Source organism: Microtus oregoni, unplaced genomic scaffold, assembly GCF_018167655.1.
Source record: "Microtus oregoni isolate MIOR12 unplaced genomic scaffold, Mior012 000002F_ref0000024, whole genome shotgun sequence".
In the NCBI taxonomy this organism is placed as follows: domain Eukaryota; kingdom Metazoa; phylum Chordata; class Mammalia; order Rodentia; family Cricetidae; genus Microtus; species Microtus oregoni.
The window spans coordinates 65,263,075-65,285,005 of NW_024543061.1; the positions used below are offsets into that span (position 1 = coordinate 65,263,075).

Here is a 21,931-nt window from a genome sequence, read left to right on the forward strand (position 1 = left end):
CCCTCAGGGGAGGAAGTGATAGTTTCTTGCTCGTCCCTGGAAACCATTTTTTTTTTTTTAAGCCCAGAATTTGGTGTTGCTCTGAGAACGTTTTAGCTAGAATTTACAGAACTCTGAGAGATAAAAGATGCCCATGCTTTCTCCAGGTAGAATGGAGGACAGATAGCTATGAGGTAGGGGTGGCTGGCCCAGGCATCTCACTGAGTCTTAGCTGGAACCTTGCAAAATGGAAGATGCTCTTTCAGGGAAATGCTGGCTTCAGAGGGACCATGGACCTGAGGCCCTGTAGACAGAGTGGACCGTCCGGGGGGCCGAGCTGGCTGCACTTGTCACTAGTGTGATTTGGAAACCCCATCCATGCTGGTGAACTGCTTGGGGAGACTCATTTGATTTGTCTTTCAGACCCAGCATGCCCTGCTGGCATGGAGTATAAGGAGTGCGTGTCTCCTTGCCCCAGAACCTGCCAGAGCCTGCCTATCAATGAAGTGTGTCAGCAACACTGTGTGGACGGCTGTGGCTGCCCTGGTAATAAACTTCCCCCTTCATTTGCAAACCCGGGGCCCTGCCAGTGCCCTTGGCTTTGGGGAGAGAGATGAAGGCCACTGTGTTTTCCCCTCATGGCTGTAATCAGAGGTCTTTTATTTCGCTTTTTTAAAGTCTTTGTACAGGGAGCGCAGGATTAAACTGGCCTTTAGTTTTAATTTATGTTTTCCCGTGGTCTGTATTCATAAGGCTCTGTGTCTGGGGAAATAAGGATGGCCTTGGCCCTAACAGTGGCTTTGTTCAAGGAGCCCCTGGCCTGGTCTGATCTATGGTTTCTTTTCTCAGTTGGAGTTCGAGACTCCAGTCTGGAAGAAAGGGCTTACAAAGTATGCCCTGGGTTTGCCTTGCACGCTCAGCTGTACAGGGCTTTGTGTTAGAAAGTCTCTGCCCAGGGGACTGAGTGACGGTCATGAGTTATATTCAGCTATGCAGAGTAGTAAGTCCTGAGGCTCATGACTTCTCTGTTGGATGCTGTTTAGCAAAACTATTGACTCAGTGCAATCCTGGAGGGATTGGATAGCAATAACCCAGCATCCTCCTCTCACCGCATCATGCAGGTTCTCCAAGATTCTCGGGAGAATCCTCTGGCTAGACTCCTTGGTGTCTTCACTGGACAACCCCAAGCCAGCCCTTGGGCCCATTCTTGCTTCTGCAGTATGGAGCTTGATACCTCCCTCCCTCCCAGTCCATCACTGTTAGGGATAAATATCGCGGTACACATCCTTAAGAGTTTTTCAGAAGCTCTAAGCTTTCGATTACCCATGGGGTTCTAGAAGTGAGAGGTGACTAATGATGACAGTGCTGAGATCTTTGCTTGATGCCATTGAACCCAGAGGGAGAGCTCCTCGATGAAGGCCTCTGTGTCCAGAGCTCCGAATGTTCCTGTGTGCACGCTGGGAAGCGGTACCCTCCGGGCACCTCCCTCTCTCAAGACTGCAACACCTGGTTGGTAACTGGGGATACATAGCATGGTCTACCCAGAGGTTTGTCTGGGGGGAGGGTGTTTGGGACAGGAGGGGCAACATCAGGTGGACCAGGAGCTGGCCTGGGTTGAGAGTGGGGGTGGGGAGTTGGCAGCGGGGACCGAGCAGGTGTTGAAGGCAATGGTGGTATGCAAAGATCATGTCACAGATACGCCTGGAGGGAAATCAGAGGGGCACATCTTTTCCATGCAGCTGATAGCTCTAGCTCTTGCCAAATGACAGGTTAGTAAAGGATGCTTGTCTTATGCCAAGCACATAGCTTCTTTTCTTAAGTCTTTTGTCTGCTGGTTGATAGTAAGCAGAATTCCCTAGCAGGGGCTCCTCAGCTGTGTTCTGTGGAGCCTAGATGGTCCTAGCCTGGGCACCTGTTCCTGGGGCTTCTTGGCGTGTGTTCTATGGAGCCTAGATGGTCCTAGCCTGGGTACCTGCCCCTGCTTAGTTCAAGCATCTCTTTGAGCATAACTCTGCATATTGCCTCTAATCTGCCCACTGTCCTCTGTACACTGGGGAAAACGGCACCTTGCCCCACCTCCAGCCTTTCCCTGCCTGCAGCCTCCAGTGCAGGAGTTCTCAACCTGTGAGTTGCAACCCCTTCGGGAGTCAAATAGCAGACATCTTGCATATCAGATATTTACATTGCGATTTATGACAGTAGCAAAATTACAGTTTTGGAGTAGCAACGAAACAATTTTATGGTGTACGTGTGTGTGTGTGTGGGGGGGGTGTCACCGCCACACGAGGAGCTTTCTAAAGGGTCGAAGCATCAGTAAGGTTGAGAGCCGCTGCTCTAGTGCCTGCTGAGCCCTGTCCCTGTCCCTTCACTGCCCAGCATGCCTCTGGCTCACCTCCTTCACAGGTCTTTCTTGCTTCCCCCACCTGCTGTGCATGGGGAGAGGAACAAGTCTTTTTACTACCACTGGGGCCCTGACACCCGAGGTTTTCTATTTCTGTTTCAGTTTCTTCTCCTTTATGGCATCTCCAAGGACCCTTTGTGGCCAAAGACATGGCCTGTACCATTTTCACCCTTTAAAGACTGCTCTGGCACCATTCTCTTCTTTCTCTCCTGTATCCCAGCTCCGGGAGGCCAGGGCTATCTGTGGTGAACGTTCATTTAATTAGGTGCCCTCCTGGCAGAACCAGTGACCTGAGCCTCTTTTGCTCAACAGCATCTGCAGGAACAGCCAATGGATCTGCAGCAACGAAGAATGCCCAGGTAGGCTTCTGTACACTCTTTCTCTCCTTGCTCTGTGGAGAGGCGTGTCCTTGCCTGCTGGACAGAGAGCCCACGGCACATCAGACAGTGACTTCAGCTCTGGCTATGGATCTCAGCTGCGCTGTCCACCGGCTGTGGACTATGCGGGTTCACCTACAGCAGTTAAAGTGGGAGTAGATTGCCCTGCCCAAGTCCTGTTTGCTCTGGGGATTAAGTTGCTGAGCTTTGAGACCTGAACAGGGCTGGCTGAGCAAAGAGAAGAGGTGTTCTTTGGAAAATCAAGAGGAAGAAGAAGGTTTCAACAATCCTTTTGGCTTGGATTTTTCGGGTGAAACCAGTTTTCTATAGTCCCAGTACACTAGTCAAGCAGAGTAAGAGGGAAAGGCAGAGAGTGGGGACTTACTCGATGAAGCAACACTAGCAAGATGACAAAGGAGTTCGTGACCGCAAGTCTTCCCAAGAAGTCCTTACTGCTGTTGTGTGTGTTGCTTGAGGGGACCAATCTGGTTTCTACTAGAAGCTTGCTCTTGAGGCAGGTGCAGCCTCGCCCTCCTGTCTAATTGCCCTCATCTGCACGAGGTTCTGCTCTGGGAGGTTTTGTTATTCCAGGAATCTAGGTGACTCAAGAGGAAAGGTTAGCAATGCCTTAGCTCTGTGTCCTCAGCCAAAGTAAAGGAGACTTTCACCAGGAAGGCAGAGATCAATGCCCAGTGTTCATCTTGCTCTTAGCTAGCTCATGGGCGCAAATGAGAAGTCAATGGTTTTTTAGCAAAAGCAGCTTTTGAGTGCTTTTTCATGTGTTTCACTGGAATTTTCTGGAACGTTCGATGTGCGGACCACAGTATGGTCCAGATGCTAGGAGAACTGGGGTAGCGAAGGGTCCATTCCCTAGTTACCCATCTGGAAACTGCTTAGGAAGTTGCACTGTATTCTCAGCCGCCTGCGTTTACCTGCATAACCTCAGCTCTATTTATTGCAAACCTCGCCTATCCAAAGCTCCCTCTGCCTCGCCCTTCATGTGTGCTCACCCACGTGATGTTTTGGATATGCTGGGCACTGTGCTAAGGGCTTTCCATGCTACCTCACTGTTACAACCCATGAGACAAGTACAGTTTGTTTTCACCTTGCAAAAGAGAAAAACAGACAGAGACAGGTTAATGAGTTTTCTCAAAGTCACAAAATGACTAAGGGTCAGAGCCAAGACTCAAGTTCACAGTCAGCTGGACTCTCTGCCTGCCCTTCCCTTTGCTGGCCCTAGACTTAGGGAGGCCAGAAGTGGCTTGGATACCTGGACTCATATGTGAGGTCTGTAGATTAGAGGCTTTAGGGACCTCATGACTTGGGACCTTGTCTAATACATGCCATACACTGGGAAAATTCTGGAACTTGATGGGAGCTAGATCAATTACTTTAGTCTTCCCAGGAGTGGTCACCTATTCTTTGTATCTTATGGATAATCCTAAAAGAAAGCAGAAAGGACAAAGATTGCTATTGAAAATGCCGTCTGTGCTCTTCTTCAGCGTAACTACAGCCCAGTTGCATATTTGATCACACTGTGTGAAAGGCATCTTCTGTTTGGTTTAATAAAGAGCTGAGTGGTCAACATTTAGACAGAAGAGAATAGGTGGGACTTCCTGGGAGAGAGAGGGCCTGGAGAAGAATCTGAGGTACATAGGAGATCCCAGCAAGACACAGAGGGAGTTGGACATTCATAATGAAGGATTGGTAAAAAGTCATGTGACAGAATGCAGATGAATAAAAACAGGTTAATTTAAGTTATTAGAGGTAGCGGGACAAGCCCAAGCTTTCCTAATTAATAGTAAGTCTCTGGGTCATTATAAGGGGGCTGGCGGTCCTGACGAGAAAGTACTGCTACAATTGGGTCAAACATGGAGGCCCAACCCATATAGTCAAGCAGAGAGTCTGAGGAAACTGAGAAAAGTCCCAGACATGGAGCCCCCTGCTTGCAGTGCACAGAGGAGTGGCTCCTTTAAAGGGTCCTGCTGTGTAATGGAGAACTTGAATAGCTTGTGTGCTAGGTAAAAAAAACACCTGGTTGGAGTTAACTGCCAGTGCCATGTGCTAAGTAGAGCCCCACAGTGGTAGCCTAGGGAGTTAAGGCTTGGCTCATGTAGTGAGAGAAGGCTGGAGACATGTAAAAAGTCAGATTCAGAACAAAAACTGGTACAGACCTCTAAGTAGGTACAGAATGCTTAAAAATGTGCTTAGATGCTAAAGAAAGAAAAAAAAATGGGTATAGACAGCAATAAAAGAATAAACAGTTTAAAAATAATAAAGTGAAGTCTTTAAAGAAAGAGTAAAGTAATGAAAAATAAGCCACATAAGGATGGAAAATCCACAGGGTGTCTGGATCCTGTATGGTGTTTTGTTGACTTTAAATTTTTCAAATGCTCTGAAAAGAAGCAACAACTGCTGAGAGATATTGTATTGTGGGAAAAACTACTGAATTAAACCAGCCTATATATTTTAAGGATGCCTTAACTTTATAATGGAAGTCAGGAAATGTGTTGCATTGGGGGAGAGGTTATGCTTTTGTTTCCACAAGAGAAGAAAAGCTATAGATACCATCAAGACTGATAAAGAGTAGGTTCAAACAACAGAGACCTCTTGATTAGGAGAAGTGATATTTCATCAAATAGTTTGGTTATTCGACTCTTTATTAAACCAATCAAAAGGCACCTTTCACACAGTGTGATCAAATATCCTGCAACCTCTGAACCTTCCCATAGCTAAACCAGAAGGATCCATCGCATAAACCCTGTAGACCACAGTGGACAGAATTAATTTGGTTGGCTGTGTTTTCTTCAGGACTCCCAGCTGTGAGAGTCCTAACATCAATGACTTCAGGGTAGGATTTCTATCTATCATCCTTTTATTCATCTATTCAACCAATTGTATACACTATATCCATGAAATGCTATCCTATGGTCTTCAACTCAAAATCTAAGAGAGTTTTTCTGAGAATCAAGACAGCCTATTGATGCCTAGAAGGGCAGGTAGCCAGTCCCGACTTGTTGTCTACGGAGTGGCTTAAGCTACTAAGATCTTATCTCATTCTCAAAGCCCTGCTTTGACCCTCCTCTAATTCTGTCCACCTCCACCCATGGTTGCTGGATTTAGGCTTATCTCTCCTATTGCCAATGGGAATGTCTTATCTCTCAGATAAACAGCAACAGCTTAGCGGAAAGGAATCAGTGGGAAGGTTCTGGAAGAGGCTATGCCTAGCTCCCTAAGTGGCTTTTGCGAAGAGCCTGGAGGGGCTGGGTCATGTTTCTTTGGCATAGAGAACTGAGCTTTGGTTCTGGACAATGAAGAAAGTGTATAAGTCATCAATCCCTGTGCCACAAATCCTCAAACGCAATGGCTCACTTTGAAGGCTGCCTAGAGCAAAGAGTGGAGTGTGGGAACTGAGAACTGGAAGGGTGAGGAAAGGGCCTAGGAGCATAGCAGTCTGCTGGGAAGGGGTTCCCTATGGATGCTTTTCTAGAAATTCTCCCCTCCCTGTTTATCTCTGCTTACTGGCTAGAAGTTAGGGTATCTATAGGCAAAACTGTGGTACATTGATCAGCTTTGTATTACCAAAATAGAACACCTGACACAATTTGCTTGTGAAGTAGGAGTTTAGTTTGGTTTAAGATTCTAGAGCTGCAGGTTTAAGGTCAGGTGACCCCATTCATTAGAGTCTCTGGTGATGAAGACCTATGTCTGGGACGTGCATCAGAGTGAACAATTATATCAGAAACCAATAAGCAGGGGTGTACGTGTGGGAGGATAGGTCCTACAACCCTCTTCAAGGGCACACGTCAATCACTTAAGCACCTTCCACAAGGCCCACCTCCTGCGGTTCCACAACTTTTGATAGTGCCACTTCTGGGACATGGGCCTTTGGTCGACATTCAACACCCACCGAGCAGCATGTGGTTTCCACGGAGCCTGCCAGCCTGTGGCTCTTTCTCAGCCTCTCCATCATACACCACCAGAAGTCATATCAGTGATCCTTCAGGCCAGTTTCATAGCAAGGCTTTCTTCCACCCAGGCTCTGTGTTATTCTCAAGCCCCTTGGCAGGTGCCCACACTGACGAGGGTCAGAGAGGCACTAGGCCTGGCGCTGAAGAGAGTAGGCTAATTCGAAACTGTGGAGCCCAACCTAGGGGGCAGTCCGTGATGCCTGTGTTTAAAGTGTTACATGAGTGCTTTGGACGGTGGGAGCAGTCTAGCTTCTCTGGGCTCTACTTCGCTCATCTGCCAGCTAGGAATGACAATGTCCATCACTAGGCAGGAGGTGGCACCCAGAGAGAGTGCAGAGACACAGCACACATATTCAATCGGAATTAAATTACCAAGTTAAAGGCCAGCTTGGAGGAGCCTGGCGTCTACAGGAAGTCTTTTTTACCCTGATGGAGGCTGTGGACTGACATTTCTGCAGGAATGACTGTAGGAAAAGGTGAAAGCCAATATCTCAAGCAGGGCATTCTATCCAGAGCTTACTAGCTGTACACCAAATGGTTTGCTTATAAGAAAAAGAGCTTGTGCCCATTAGATGAGAGATCTGTTTCTTCTGCTTCCCTTATCCTCTCCTCTCCTCTCCTCTCCTCTCCTCTCCTCTCCTCTCCTCTCCTCTCCTCTCCCTTCTTCTCCTGTCCTCTCCCCTCCCCTGTCCTCCCCTCCCCTCCCCCTCCCCTTCCTTCCTCTCCTTTTCTTCTTTCTCTTCTCTCCTCCTTTCTCTTACTCCTGCTATTCTTCTTCCTTGCCCCCTCTTCTTCCGTCTTGTAAGTGTGTGCGTGTGGGGGGATCGTTACACAAGAGGGACCTGGCTTTAATGTTAGACGGCTCTACTTTTATGCTCTTTTAAGAACCTCTAACTTTCCATTAGTTTGCGTGTCTCACGTCTAGTGCCTGCCCTTGACCGCCTGCCTGTGAACAAACACCTTAGCTGTCCTGCTCTGAGCTGAGGAGCGTGAGTCTGGCCATGAAGCTCATTGTTTGCTGGGATGTTCTGGTTCCTTTGGCCAGCTACTTCCCAGCAGCTCACCCATCCATTTCCCCAGGTTTCCTGTGTTCGCAGCCTAGTTTCTCAGTTGTCCCGAGGAGATAAGCTACATATAATATTTAGACTTCTGATTGCTGAGAAAGAAATCAGCAGGGTCAGAGCAGGAAGCCAGATCAGAGGATTAGATTCCAGGCTGAGCGTTTTCCTTTCCAATAGTCGCGGTGATTTCTCATTGACCCTTCCTTCCCCGGGCATTGTCGAGAGAGTGAAAGTGCAGCTTCGCACTCAGATAAGAGTGTTCCCGAGAGGATGGAGATGTCTGGGGGAAGAATCCCACCCACTTCACCGCGGCCAGGTCAAGGCATTTGACACAAGCGGCCACGTTGCTCTTTGTTCAACCATGGTGACTTTAGAAAAAAATATTCATTAAGACAGGCCTTTCTGTGACATTGCTGGATTCCAGGATGTTCACAATGGGTTGGGGTGACCCCTGGCCCCATCGTGTTGCTGCTCAGCTTTCTCCCAGCTTTGCTCCCCTCTTGCCCCATTGCAGGGCGTGGTATAGGAGGAGAGTGAGCTAGGGCCTACCTGGTTTTTTCATGTTCTTCAGGCTGGTTTTGGTCACTGGTCACCAGTCACTGGAAGGGATGACAGAGAGACACTGGGATTGCTTGTCTATACCTGACCTTCAAATAGTCTCAAGGCAGAGCCACACTTGAATTCAAAGTTGTACAGTTAACCTGGCCCAGTCCTCCTGTTACTGAGAATACTAATGAGGGGGCAGACACTCAGGTCCTCTGCTTCTTGTCCTTGTCATGTGGGCAGGAAGACTCACGCTACAGCCTTTCAGGACATCCAGGCTGCCATAGGCCTCAACACCAGCCCTGGAGATGGTCCCAAGTGGAGCTGCAGACCTTTGAGGGGACTGTCCAAGGTCAGGCTGTGCTGTGGAGAACCTAGCCCTGACTGTGTGGAGTCAACGGTAGTGGGTGGCAAGAAGCCACTCTTTCCTGGGACACAACTTCTACAGAATTCTATACGCATTTTCTACAATTTCTCATGGTGGAGATGAGAGAAACTGGCAAAAACACTCAGCTAAAAGTTGGCAAGAAAGCATGATGCCCGTTTGAGCCCCAGGGTCCATTTTAGGCTTTGAGGATAGAGTTTCCCCAAGCTGGGTGGAGACATTGGCTGGGCCTCTTCTGCATAGACGTCTTCTAGGACAATGTGAGCTCATGGATGAACCCCTTGGAAGACAAAGTCACAGCTGTATAGGAGGGGGCATGTAGAGTCCCCATCTGCAGATGTATCAGCCTGGGCTGGAAGCTGGCCTTGTGGAGGACAGAGCTGCCTGGCCATGTGTATGCAGAAAGCCTCCTGGCCCCTGCCCCCCCCCCCCCAGCCCTGAGCAGGTTCCCTGTGAGCTAGGCCAGCAGAAGGAATGGAGCCTCTGATTGACACTGAGCCAGTCTGCCTTTTTTCTTTCCTCTGTCTCTGGCTTTTCATGGCTCTCCTGGAGTGGGGCTGTCCCCAGACCCCTCTGCAGGCCATTTCAGTGTGAACCGTGTTTCTAGGCAGTCTCCCCCATTCTGCTGAGCAGAGCTCTGTCATGGTCATCTGCAGCTGACCTGGCCCTGAGCAGGGAAGCTTGGGGCCCGCGGAGTGGGCTTGAGGGGCAGGAGCTGCGGGTTCCGGCCCTGACACCACCACAGATTATTTTAGCTCTGTAACCATCTTTCTTAGACGTTCTGTTTGTAAAGGGGGCACTGACCAGCTCGGACAACCTGTGTGAGAGTGGAAACCTATTGATTTGCAGTTCTTTGCCAGTATTTAGTTTTGATTGTCTTGGGGGAAAAGACACCTGGGAACTCTGGGAGGGGGACACCCTGTTTTTATGTGTACTCCCCCTTGCCAACTTAGAGCCTCTCCCCTAACCCGTTCTTCTGGGTCCTTCCAGGAGAGTGTCTTGTCACAGGCCAATCCCACTTCAAGAGCTTCGACGACAGGTACTTCACCTTCAGTGGCATCTGCCAGTACCTGCTGGCCCAGGACTGCCAAGACCATGCTTTCTCCATCGTCATAGAGACCATGCAGGTGAGCTCGGCGGGGCACCTCTCAGGAGGCCTGCGGAGCCTCGTGGAGAGAGGGCAGTGTCCTGGAGGCTCGAGTCCCATCCTGTGCACAGGAGGAATCGTTTCCTCCAGTCTTCAGGGATTCCATGCAAACCCAGTCCATCTTTTTCTCCTTAGCCCCTGGGGGATGGCTACCATGTTCTTCAAGAGGGTCAGCCGCTCAGATCTAGTGTGTGCCTCCCCAAACCTCTGCTCTTTGAAACTGAAGGTGGATTGGGGTGGGGAGCTGCAGGGTCCTCTCCTTTAGACAAGTGTGCACTCTCCAGGTACATCCAGCAAGGATGGGGACAGTTGTAGGACTTCTACCCTAGGGGAAGTTTCTGATTTGGGGGGTTTAATAGGCCCAAGGAATAAGGAGAGCTGAGGGCTTAAGATTCATTGTAAAAAAAAAAACATGCAAGGATGGGAATGGGTGGGAGGATGGCTTGGATTAGGGCGTTCATGCACAGCCCTGGGCACCCCATACTTGCGGCATCTATGAGAACGGAAGTGTGCTCTTCTAGAGGCCCATGCCCTCTAGAATTGAGGCTGGGTACTGGAGCTGGTAGGGGCTGTGGAAAGGTCACTCTGCATCTCCGTTGTCAGTGTGCCGATGACCCTGATGCTGTCTGTACCCGCTCAGTCACTGTGCGGCTGTCTGCCCTGCACAACAGCCTTGTGAAGCTGAAACACGGAGGGGGAGTGGCCATTGACGGCCAGGATGTCCAGATTCCTTTACTGCAAGGTGAGCTCACGACCCTGTCCTCCATACTGTAGCATCTTCTCAACATCTGTCCCTGCCCTCTGAGGACACCCCTTTCTTTCCTGGGAACGTGACAGAGATTTAACTGGTGGTGGTTGGGGGGCAGGCGGTGGTGTCCTGGGTACAGTGTCTCTGTAAGCAAGGGCTTCCTGAGGCAGAAGTCGACCCAGCTGAGAGGTTAGGGGCGACTGAAGAAAGGTCAGTTCAAAGGATGCCACTTGGAGCAAGTGCCTTACGAGAAAAACTTTCCCAGGTCACATTAACTGACTTGCTATCACACAACTCCCAAGCTTAACCTTCAGAGTGGCTTTCGGATCTCTCCTCCGTGGCGCACAATGGATGAGCCTGGTGAGGGAGCACACTGTGTATTCATGTGTGTTTTTGCTGAGAACAACCCCCCCAGAGAGCTGATGAATGGTTCCGAGGCCAGGCACGAGCTATATTTGCATCCCTACCTTCCCACAGCAGCAGACTCCGCTGCTTCTATCTTTACACACAGCATGGTTCAGCCAGGAGGACTGCAATCCAGCCTGCGCACCAACAGGGGCCCAGCATGCTCAAGCATCAGGTTTAGTGATTGTTGTAGACACTTTCTGTTGCTATGACGAAAACAACAACAAAACAAAAAAAAACAAAACAAAAACCTGATCAAATCCAACTTGGGAGGAAAGCATTTATCTCATCTCACACTTCCACCTCATAGTTCATCACTGAGGGAAGTCGAGGCAGGAACTCAAGCAGGAGGAAGGCTGACTTGCTCCCCAGCCTGGTGTTCGGTTCCTTTTCTTATAGCTCCCAGGGCCACCTGCCCGGGTGTAGCATCTCCACATCAAACAACAATCAAGAGAATGTCATAGACAGACGTGCCTACAGGTCAAAGTGCAGGAACCTCTCAAGTGAGGTTCCCTCCTCCCAGGTTACTCTAGTTGACAAACACCAGCACAGAGGATGCTGGAGCTTCTGCTGCCCTCTTACGTCCACGAGGGGAATTACAGGTTGTGGCAGCCCACGGGCTCCTCTGGGAATTTATTTACCTTTATCCACCCAGTTAACCATTCCTCCAGAGAGCGCTGCCCCCCAACCCCTAGCCTCGTGGACGCCTATCTGCCTTCCACTCCTTGCTCGTCTTTGACATGATACTTTGAGACATCACAGGTTCACAGCACACCTGTCACCTCCCTACCTGAACCTACACCCGCCCTGTCCTTTTTCCTAGGTGACCTCCGCATCCAGCACACGGTGATGGCTTCTGTACGCCTCAGCTATGGGGAAGATCTGCAGATGGACTGGGATGGCCGCGGGCGGCTGCTGGTTAAGGTAGGTCCCTTTCTGAGCTCCAGCCTTTCTGGAGCCGACCTTTACAAAGTACCCCTTGTGCTCTGGGCAAAATGGCTTTGTGTGGTACGAGAAGAATTTCTTTCCCCTCAACCTTCACACCCCCAGAGCAAGGAACAGGCCTCTCTCTGTATGAGAAACTGATGTATGTTTTCTGGGTGCTCCTTGTTGGTCCTGGGGTTTCTCCCTCTGGGGCTTGGGTACTGTGCTGATCTCCAGAATGGATGTCCATCCTGGAGGACTGGCATGGAGGATTTACTGGCCAGTTTCCTCACTGCAATGAGACCTTGGATCAAGGGGTATCTCTGGACACTCATTGTGGGGAGCAAGGGAAGAACCAGGTTGGAGCACTCAGCTCAGACCGGGTACCCTCCCTTACAGCATCTGGAGAAGGCCACAGGGGGCATCGTCCACATTCCTACACTGATGTATGCCTGGGCCATGTTCTCTGGATGGGTTGTCTAATCAGATTGGACAGTAACACGTATATTTACTGGGCTTTCAGATTTGCTGACCGTGCAAAGTCCCTGGCAGGTGGGCAAAGCAGGAATGACTCTCGCTAGTGCTCTTTCATAAGGGAGACAGCCAGGGGACATGGAGGAACACCAGAAGCCCACACTCAGTCACAAAACAACGAGAGTTAGTTCTCTGGCTGATGTCCTTCCGTTAGACCATGGTCCTCACTGTCTGGTCTCGGGATGCTGTTAGATTCTTAAGAATGATTGAGGAGGGTCCCTGAGATCTTCAGTGAGATTGTATCTACTGACCCCGAGATTAATGGTTAAGTCAAAGCTGAGCAGAGTGACATATCCTAGGGCCAAGGAGGAGGAGACAGGGGCTGGAGGGCAGCCTGGGCTACATAGTGAGTTTCAGCCAACCTGAGTTCCACAGTAAGACCCCATCACAAACAGAAAGCAAAACCCCAAACAGCAGAAAAGTTAACCCAGAGACGCTAAAACATGAATTAACGCTAAACCTTGTTACCTAGTAGACATTGGTAAGCAGTTTGGAAAAATAAGTTAGACGGGGTCAGGAGACAATACTAGCAGTGAGAAGAGAGCCATGGCTGCGCATGGCTGCGCAGCTCTCTAACGATTCACTTACTAGAAGACAGCTGGATTCTCAGGTCTACTTGCAATCAATCTGCTGCAATATTTCATGTCACAGGACCTCTGGAAAATTCCACTGGGTGCTTGTATGAGAATGAGAAGGGAAAGACAAGAGCAAAGGTCATGTAGCTACGAAAAGATTCAGTCTCGCAGGGTGGTGGTGGCGCAAGCCTTTAATCCCAGCACTCGGGAGGCAGAGGCAGGTGGATCTCTGTGAGTTCAAGGCCAGCCTGGTCTACAAGAGCTAGTTCCAGGACAGGAACCAAAAGCTACGGAGAAACCCTGTCTCGAGAAAAAAAAAAAAAGATTCAGTCTCGAAGACACCTAGAAAGGTCCTCAAAAGACCTTGATGGGCTCCAAGACCTTACTTGGAGAAACAATGTTCTAGGGCAGACTTAGGATGCCTGAAGAGCCTGCCCCACATCCTGGGGTCCCTGCTCCCCAGTGTCCTGGGTGTAACTCCATGGTGGGAGTTACAAGTCCCTACGAGATGCTGTTCTTCCATTCCCATGTGGCGACGTTCACTCTCCTGTTGTAGAGCCTCCAAGAGGGATCCACATGAACTCCATTCTTCTTTCGTAAAATGACTCTAGCCATAGCTCAGGGAGCAGGAGGAGGCACGAGAGCCTCTTGTTCCATTTCCAGTCAGAGCTAGAGATGGGGCTCTGCTAGAACCACGGTGATTTGGCAGGTGGAGGTTGTGGTTACAGACCTTGGGTCTCCGGGCCTGGGTCTAATTTGCCTTCTGCTCACCAGGCCTCCAGGGAGTGCTTGCTGGGAGTCTACCTTCCCAGCATCCACAAGGTGCAGGGTGGGTGTGCCGCTTAGTGTGTTTTCTACTCCTGTACCTCCCCTCCTGATCAGCTGCCCGCCTTTACCTCAAAATGCTCTGTTCTTTGTCTCTCTGAAGAGAAGAAAGCTAGACCTTCAGCTGTAGAAATGGCCATAGTGGGATTTGATTATCTTGGCTAAAAGGAAGAGAAGAAAACATGACTAAGGTGCAAGACAAGGTCAGGTGACCTCGAGGCCCATGGGAATATCCTACTGTTGGTTTTGCCATAAAAAGGTGCATTTGTGAGGGGCAGGAGGATTTGAGAGCATTTGAATTGACCCCTGGAGCTTGGGGGAAGAGCTGGCTGGAGGCCGGCAGGCCTGGGGTTCAAGGTGCTGCAGGGGCCCTTAATCTCTTTCCACCTGTGTGTGTTATGCATGCCTTGACCCCAGGCAGCGGGGATATGGTCAGTCAGCTCAGGTGACTCCCATGCAGGCCAAGTTCAGCCTCAGCAGGTACTAGGAGGACCTGGGTCAGTCCCCATTGTCACAGAGCTGGGGGGCCTATTTCAGATAGTGTCTTCTCGAAATTCTCAGAGCTGAGACACTGTAGGGTCTGTGTCCAAGGTCAGTGTCCTTGGGTTCACCCTCTCTTCCAACCCCTGACCATGGTGTCCCCTGAGATAGACTAAGAGGACACAGAGAAAAAACATGCTTGAAGCGGCTGAGGGAAGGCAAGTGAGAGTGGCCACGGGGGACTCTGGGAGCCTGGGGGCACCTGATGTAGGGAGGAGAGAAAGATGCCGAGAAGAGGGGGAGGCGGGATGAAGGTGTGTAGCTTGCTGCCACTTTGCTCAGGTGGCCTTGACAGTCTGTTTCATCTGGTATCAGGAGGGAGCCTCTTTTTGTGGCAATTTATCTTTTTATTCATCCAACCCATTCATTCAATTTGACAAATATTAGGGTATCCCAGTGAATTTCCTGTGTTGCTGTCCTCACCCTCCAAGGTGATGGTGTTTGGAGGTAGGGGCTTTTGGCCGGGGATGAACTCACTAAGGGCCAGCCCTTAAGAATGTGATTAATGCCTTTATAAGGAGCTCCAAGGAGCCAGCCAGCCCCTTCCACCATGAGCCTTGCCGCAAGAAGCTGGTATCTAGAAAGAGGTACCCTGCTACTGCTGTATCTGCTGGGGTTTGACCTTAGATCCTGGCCTCCAGATGATACCGTTTCTGTTGTTTATAACCCTCAAATCTATGGCATTTTGTTACTGCCACCTGAACAGAAGACAGACACCACTGTATTAGAGGCGATGAAGGCCCACAGAGAAACGGCAGTAAAATGCTTGCTTCGTTTAGTTTGAATTCTAATGAGGAAGACGGAGAATAAATAAAACAAACAAGGCTAAATGTCACCTATTAGAATAAAGCCTGGGGAGAGAAATAAAGTAGGGGAGGGGCAGGAACCACTGTGTTAAGTCACAGCTGGAAGCTGGAAGGGGCTCCCAGAGGTGACCACTGGAGTCCAGGCCTAACTCGTGAGGCTTTGGGACATCAGGAGAGTCACCCGGTCTTACTAACAACCCACAGATAGAGTGGACTCTCGGCTTTGGTTCCTACCACCTCCCCAAATCTGCCCCATAGAAACCATCAGCACCCCGCTCTGGGGAAAGGCCGCCTCCACGCCACTACTTGGTCGTGGATGTGCACTTTGGGCTCAGACCTCTGGCTCACCCCTGAGATCTGATCAGAGAGTGAGTGATGGGAATGGAATCTGACCCCCAATGTCCTCAGCAGGAGACTTAGAAGAAAGGCATTGCTTCTGGACACCAGACACGAGCTCCATGGGGCTTGGATTGCACTCCGTTATCTGCCTTGCCCACTTGTGACCGATACCTGCTCAGGGGACAGCTCACACGTCATCTCGTTGTTGCTTAGCCATGTCCCCTGATGGACATGGGTACAGGAAGCACATGAATTTGAAGCAGTCAACCTGCTTGCTCTTCCCAGCTCTACCACTCTCTCTGGGGTCTTAGGCGTGTCCTTTTTCTCTCTGGGCCTCTACTGTGCCTTCCAAAGTGACTTTATCATATATATGAAATAAGAATATATTATTATGAATATACTCTTAATTAAAAGTAAAATCAACAATATATTTCTAAATAAACATATTAATATACAATATATTATAATGTATTAATTAATTAATAATATAATTTTTAGAGTGATCATGGCTGGCTGCTCTCTGCCCAGCGACTGGAGAGCAAGGACAGAGCTGGTACCCTGACTCTGTAGTTTGCAGCTTCCCTCCTGTTTGCAGCCCAGAGCTTAGCTGTCATAGACAATTATTTTTCAAGCGGGGAAACGATCTCATTAGCTAAGCGAGACCCCTGCTGCGGTTGGGGACAGCTGTCTGTCTTCTGTCTTCTGCAGCTGTCCCCTGTCTACTCTGGGAAGACCTGCGGCTTGTGTGGGAATTACAATGGCAACAAGGGCGACGACTTCCTCACGCCCGCAGGCCTCGTGGAGCCCATGGTGGTCGACTTTGGAAACTCCTGGAAGCTTCAAGGGGACTGTCCGGACCTGCACAGACAGCACAGCGATCCGTGCAGCCTGAACCCACGCTTGAGTATGTGAGCCCCAGAGCCCAGGGGTCTCCCCTGTTCCGGGCATTCCATGGGACAGTATACTCCGGGGGAGGCAGAGATACCATTGGCCCAGCCCTTGTTTTCACCACTGGTGTTTGACCATATCTACATTTGTCTAATTTCCTTTTTAAAGTCTGTTTATTGAACACCCTCCATGTATGGAATCCCAAAAAAGAAGAGAATATTGTGTCATTTCTTAGACACAATATTTAGACCGGGAAGGTCTCAGTTTAGGGCAGCAACGGGCTCTAGGGTGGAATTATTGTGTAATATGCATTGCGGTGGCCCTGTGTAAGCACAGCCCCGCAACCTCTCTGCTCTCCTGAGCTTCTGCTGCTCTGATCCCTGTCTCAGGGCAGAGGGTGTGTGGGAATGAATTTTTACCTGTAACTGAGTCAAACGCAGGGCAGTGAATTGGACCCAGAAACCAGAGCCAGAGAGACTTGCTTTTGCCGTAACTGTCTACAGAAAAGGCAGCAAGGTTCTGCTCCTGGGTGGGGGTGGGGTGGGGTAAGGATGTGAGAATCCCTTGTAACTGACCCCAGAGGCCTTGGCATGCCCGCATCTTATTCCGCACTGGCTCTTCTCTCTCTGCAACAGCCAGGTTTGCGGAGGAGGCTTGCACGCTCCTGATGTCCTCCAAATTTGAGGCCTGCCACCACGCAGTCAGCCCTCTGCCCTACCTGCAGAACTGCCGTTATGATGTTTGCTCCTGCGCTGATGGCCGGGATTGCCTGTGTAGTGCGGTGGCCAACTATGCTGCTGCATGCGCCGGAAAAGGCATTCACATCGGGTGGCGGGAGCCAGACTTCTGTGGTGAGTGCCCATAAGCACTTTACCTCCTTTCCGCAACCCTCTCAAACTCTCCTGGCACATCTTGGGGCTGTGTTCACCTGTCCTTTTCAAAGACCCTTTCTTTGAGTTATTTCAGTTGGAAACAGGCCCCAGTGACAAACCTGGATCTAGGGTTCATTTGCAGCTATTTTTCCTGCCTTCTGCTCATGTCTGGTGGTGGCGTGGGTTCCTGCATAGAAGCGTGATCCCTTTACTCCAAAGCCATGAAACTTCGTCGTGAGCCGGTGCCTAGCTGAGATTGCCTGTAACTGCTGCCACCTAGTGTTCCTTCCTTGTAGGGTCAGGAAAGACCATATGCGTGGAGTGAGTTTGGAATGCAGGAATCTTTTGTTTATCATTTCGGTCAAGACGCCAGTGAGTTTTGGCCCACGTCTTTGGCATTGTATAAAGTTATGCAGCGCTGAATAATGTCATTGTTCCAGCTGACTATGCATCTGTCCTCTCTGGGGTAGATTCCTGCCATCAGAGCTGGTTTCTGCTCCTGCCCTGTGGGCCCTGGACCCTAAGACTCTTTGCTGTCGTTCCTCTGGGGACATTTGGCTAGTGTCTGGTCTCGGACAATTGGGAGATAGGATCTTGAAGCTTGCTTTTTGAGACCTCCCGTGGAGGAGGGATGAAGTGAGGGGATGGAGGGGAGGGGTAGCCGAGGAGCACCCTCGGGGGAGGGTGTTCTTGACCAAAGTTCTACAAAGGTGCATTTGAGGCAGAGAAAAGTTAGCAGAATGGGGATATGAGGCAGGCAGTCTGGGAGAGGAACAAAGGCGGAACTCTGGCTTTTGGAGTGAGGCAGGTGTGTTTGGAGACTGCAATGGTTGCCCTGACGGAAGCAGGGAAACAGGAGTTAGGGGCAGTGGTGAAAACAAAATGAGAAGTACATGTGTTAATATTGCTGTCCTGCAAGCTTGTGTTTAGTCTGAGCAGTCTTTTACAGAGAGAAACATATGTTGAACGGTGGTGGGATGAAGGAGCACATGCTGTGCCCTCCTCTTCCCTGTAGCCCTGGATGGAGGGAATGCTGGGAGCCCAAAGGTTGGAGCCCCAGCTTTTCTGGAACTTCACCTGTGGTCTAGCTGCTCTGTGACCCCGAGCCCTTCACCACTGTCCCCCTCTTTGTGTCTACCGTCTAGCAATGGGGGAGCCAGTCGGTGGTGCGCTGTTTGTGAACACGCTTCTGTTGCCCACCAGTATCAGGAATTCCGCACCAGCTGTCAGCAGGGCAGTGGCTTCAGAAGGCTGTGTTAATGCAGGGCATTCTCTCTGAAGGCCAGCAGCCTTCGGGAACATTCTTTCATCTCTTAGGGGCAGTTGTTCTTCACCTCCACAGAAGCAAGCGTGGGCAATGAGTTGACTGTGTTGCAGAGTGAGTCGGCTAAGAATAGGGGTGACTAGCCAGGCAGTGGTGGTGCATGCCTTTAATCCCAGCACTCAGGAGGCAGAAGCAGGTAGATCTCTGAGTTTGAGGCCAGCCTGATCTACAGAGTGAGTTTCAGAACAGTCGCTATTGTTACATAGAGAAACCCTGTCTAGAAAAATGAAACAAAACAAAACCTAAACCAAGAGAATAGGAGCGACTCCAGTTGACAGACTCCCGAGCCTTTCTAAGAGAGCTGTGGGGCTGACTGGCAGGAAGGAGATGTTTAAGGACAAGAGGGACCTGTCCCTTGTGAGTTATGTGACAGATGGCCTTGGCTTGCTTTTCTGAGCCCAAAGAGAGTGGGCCAGCCTCCTGGGCTCCAGTCTCTGACTTTCCTCACTTATAGAAGCCTAGGTTTACTGTCTCCTGGTCCCCAACCTCTTTCTGTCTTCTTGAGAAATGGACAGAGCTCCCAAACCACTGCTTCCATTCCGAAGAATATTACTGGGAGCAATCAAGGAACAAGGACATGCCGTGTGGCTGCTTTTGTGTAATGCCCCAAAGAGACTCAGGGGCAGCACACACATTGTTTTGTCCTTGTAAAATGGCTATTTCCTCTTGGGAAGACGAGACCACGGACCCCTGAGGGCATGGACTCGGTGTCCCCGAGCCTCACACAGCCCTGGCATAGACATACATCTCTGCTTAACTGAGGGGTGCATGGTTTTCTGAAGGAGGAAGGCTCAAGGAGAAGCTCGATGAGCCTAGATGGCAGCTCTGGAGATGCTCTGCATGTGGAGAGGGGAGCCCTTGGCTCCCACTGCTCTTCACTGGATGGAAAGTGCCCTTGCGCATGACGCGGAATGAAGGGAGTTGCTGCCTTTGTGGTCTAGCTTGCCCCAGTATCACCCTACCTCCCCTCTGTACATTCAGCCTCTCCACTCCTCCAGAAGAAAGCAAGCCAGTGACTCACGTGACTAGGAAATCATCTGTCTTCCCAGCTAACTTAAGATACAGAGCTGAGGTGATGGTAGGAGGGAGAGGCTCAGGGTCTCCTCAGAAGTTCATGGCCGGGGATACCTTTTACAGCTTCTATGGGATGTTCTGTCTGTGGTATCTGCTGGAGAAAGGGACTGTTCCTGAGAAGGAAGGCTCTATTGTTCTTGGGAAGACTCTGCCCAGAGCACAGCTCTCATTTCCTGGACAGCAACCCACAGGCAAGGGTAAAAGGCACCCATCACCCCCTTCCCTTCTTACCATCCCATAAAGACTTTTGTCATCTGTGTGTTCATTAGACTACAGGTGCATGATGGCCGCAGTACAGGAAGGGAGGTTCAGGTCTTCTGAGGTTAAGATCTTTCTCTGGGACATGACTCCCATCTTGAGCCTGCTGATCTGGGCTGGGACTCCCTTTCAATGTCACAATGACAATAGCAGTGAGCGTCTGTGACAGGTTGCCTCATCTAACCTACACAGAGACCCAACAGATACTGTTGCCACGTTCCATGGAGGGTGGCAGTCCGAGTGTCATGCTAACTAGAGGTGGAGCTGTGATTCGAACATGGGGACATGGGGTACAGAATCCATCCTCTAGCTGCCTTAGCATTTTCTTCTGCATAGCCATATAGTATTTCTCATTTCTATTCAAAAGCCCCTGCATCGGGGTAGGGGTGAGGTCTGTGAGCAGACAGAGGCTGTCCACTTTGCTGTGGGTAGGTGTAAGTGTCCAGGCTTGTAATGTGGATGTCTGCAGAGGGGCTGTTCCCTTCTTGAAGTTTGATGGGTAAGAGCATGAGCTTTAGGGGTGCCGAGAGTTGGGCTCAGATCTCACCTCTGCTCCCAGAGATGCCAGATCCTTAAGCCTCTTAGCTCAATTGTTGCTGGCGTCTATGTGTAAGGGCGCCAGAAGGGAGTGATAGGACCTAACCTTGTTAGGAGTAGAGTACACAGTAGGTTCTCAGAAATTGTAGCCACCGCTGTCCTTCTCTCCGGGGAGATGCTCCTGCCCACCACTCCCATTTCACCAGGACTTTAATGTTCTAGATTTGGAGGATTCGCAGGCAAGGAAAGTCTGCTCTCTCTCTCTGGGTAAAGAGAGAAAGTGTGTGTACCCATAATTTCGATGTACATTTTTGCACCTGAAGACACACTTTTGCTCAGAGTGGGGAAGGGATGGTTACAACCATACAGTTGTAGCAGTGGTCACAGCTGCAAGGTACAATGTCAAATCTGATGCCTTCTTCCATCTCCTGTCTCCAGCACTGAGCTGCCCACAGGGTCAGGTGTACCTGCAGTGCGGCAATTCCTGCAACCTGACCTGCCGCTCCCTCTCCTACCCGGATGAGGAATGCAGTGACGTCTGTCTTGAGGGTTGCTTCTGCCCGCCAGGGCTCTACCAGGATGAAAGAGGGGACTGTGTGCCCAAGGCCCAGTGTCCCTGTTACTATGACGGGGAGCTCTTCCAGCCTGCAGACATCTTCTCCGACCACCACACCATGTGGTAAGTGCAGCCAGCCAGCTAGGGAGTGAGTCTGGATGCCTTGGAGGACGGTGATGACTTCCTTGGTGGTAGAATTGGACAGGAAAATGGTTCTTCAGATCTTTTTTTTTTTCACATGGATGGGGAAACTGAGGCCTCAAAGGGAAGTGGCTTGTCCGGACTTGCATACCAAGGTGAAAGCGAAGCTGAGAGTCCTCCCAAGTCTTCAGGGTCCAGAAGTAAACAGTGGCATCTCCATGCCAACTTTGGGAGTTCTTGAGTTGTACTCTCCTCTCTCTATGCTAGGCCTCACTTTCCTTCTCTAGAAAGGAAAACAGAGCTGTCCCATGTCCCCTCCTCTCAGACTCTTTATAGAGTACACTTGAATGAGAAGATGATGGCAAAGCGGTTTCGCGTCCGTGGTGTTTTGCCTGTTAGTGTGTTTTAAGTTGCTTTAACTAAATCCCAGAGATTGGATCTTTTATAGAATAAGAAGTTTCTTTTGGATTCTGGTTCTGGAGACTGAGAGAAATCTCCCGGCCTGAGTATCTGCATCTGGAGACAGTCTCACGGCATGTGGGAGACATGGATGGTACACGAAGCGGCCTCACTTTGTATCCATTCTTTCTCCCAATAACTCATCTGGTCTCTTGAGACTCACCCACTCCCCAGGAGCTGGTGATGCATCTGTCAGGTCTTCCCACCTCTCCTGGAGTCAGGGTCAGAGACTGTTAGACTACACAAGAGGACCGATTCTTGG

At 50.2% G+C, this 21,931-nt stretch overlaps 1 protein-coding gene across 1 annotated transcript in view; it reads left to right on the forward strand.

Annotated features, from left to right (window-relative positions):
• The window catches only part of Vwf (von Willebrand factor), a 144,896-nt gene that overhangs the window by 42,760 nt on the left and 80,205 nt on the right, over nt 1-21,931 (forward strand). The window contains exons 8-16 of the mRNA XM_041641912.1: nt 403-525; nt 1,377-1,488; nt 2,693-2,739; nt 9,708-9,844; nt 10,468-10,606; nt 11,841-11,941; nt 16,269-16,464; nt 17,084-17,299; nt 20,952-21,192. Of these exons, the coding sequence (XP_041497846.1) occupies nt 403-525; nt 1,377-1,488; nt 2,693-2,739; nt 9,708-9,844; nt 10,468-10,606; nt 11,841-11,941; nt 16,269-16,464; nt 17,084-17,299; nt 20,952-21,192 (1,312 nt within the window). The remainder of the gene's footprint in view (nt 1-402; nt 526-1,376; nt 1,489-2,692; nt 2,740-9,707; nt 9,845-10,467; nt 10,607-11,840; nt 11,942-16,268; nt 16,465-17,083; nt 17,300-20,951; nt 21,193-21,931) is intronic.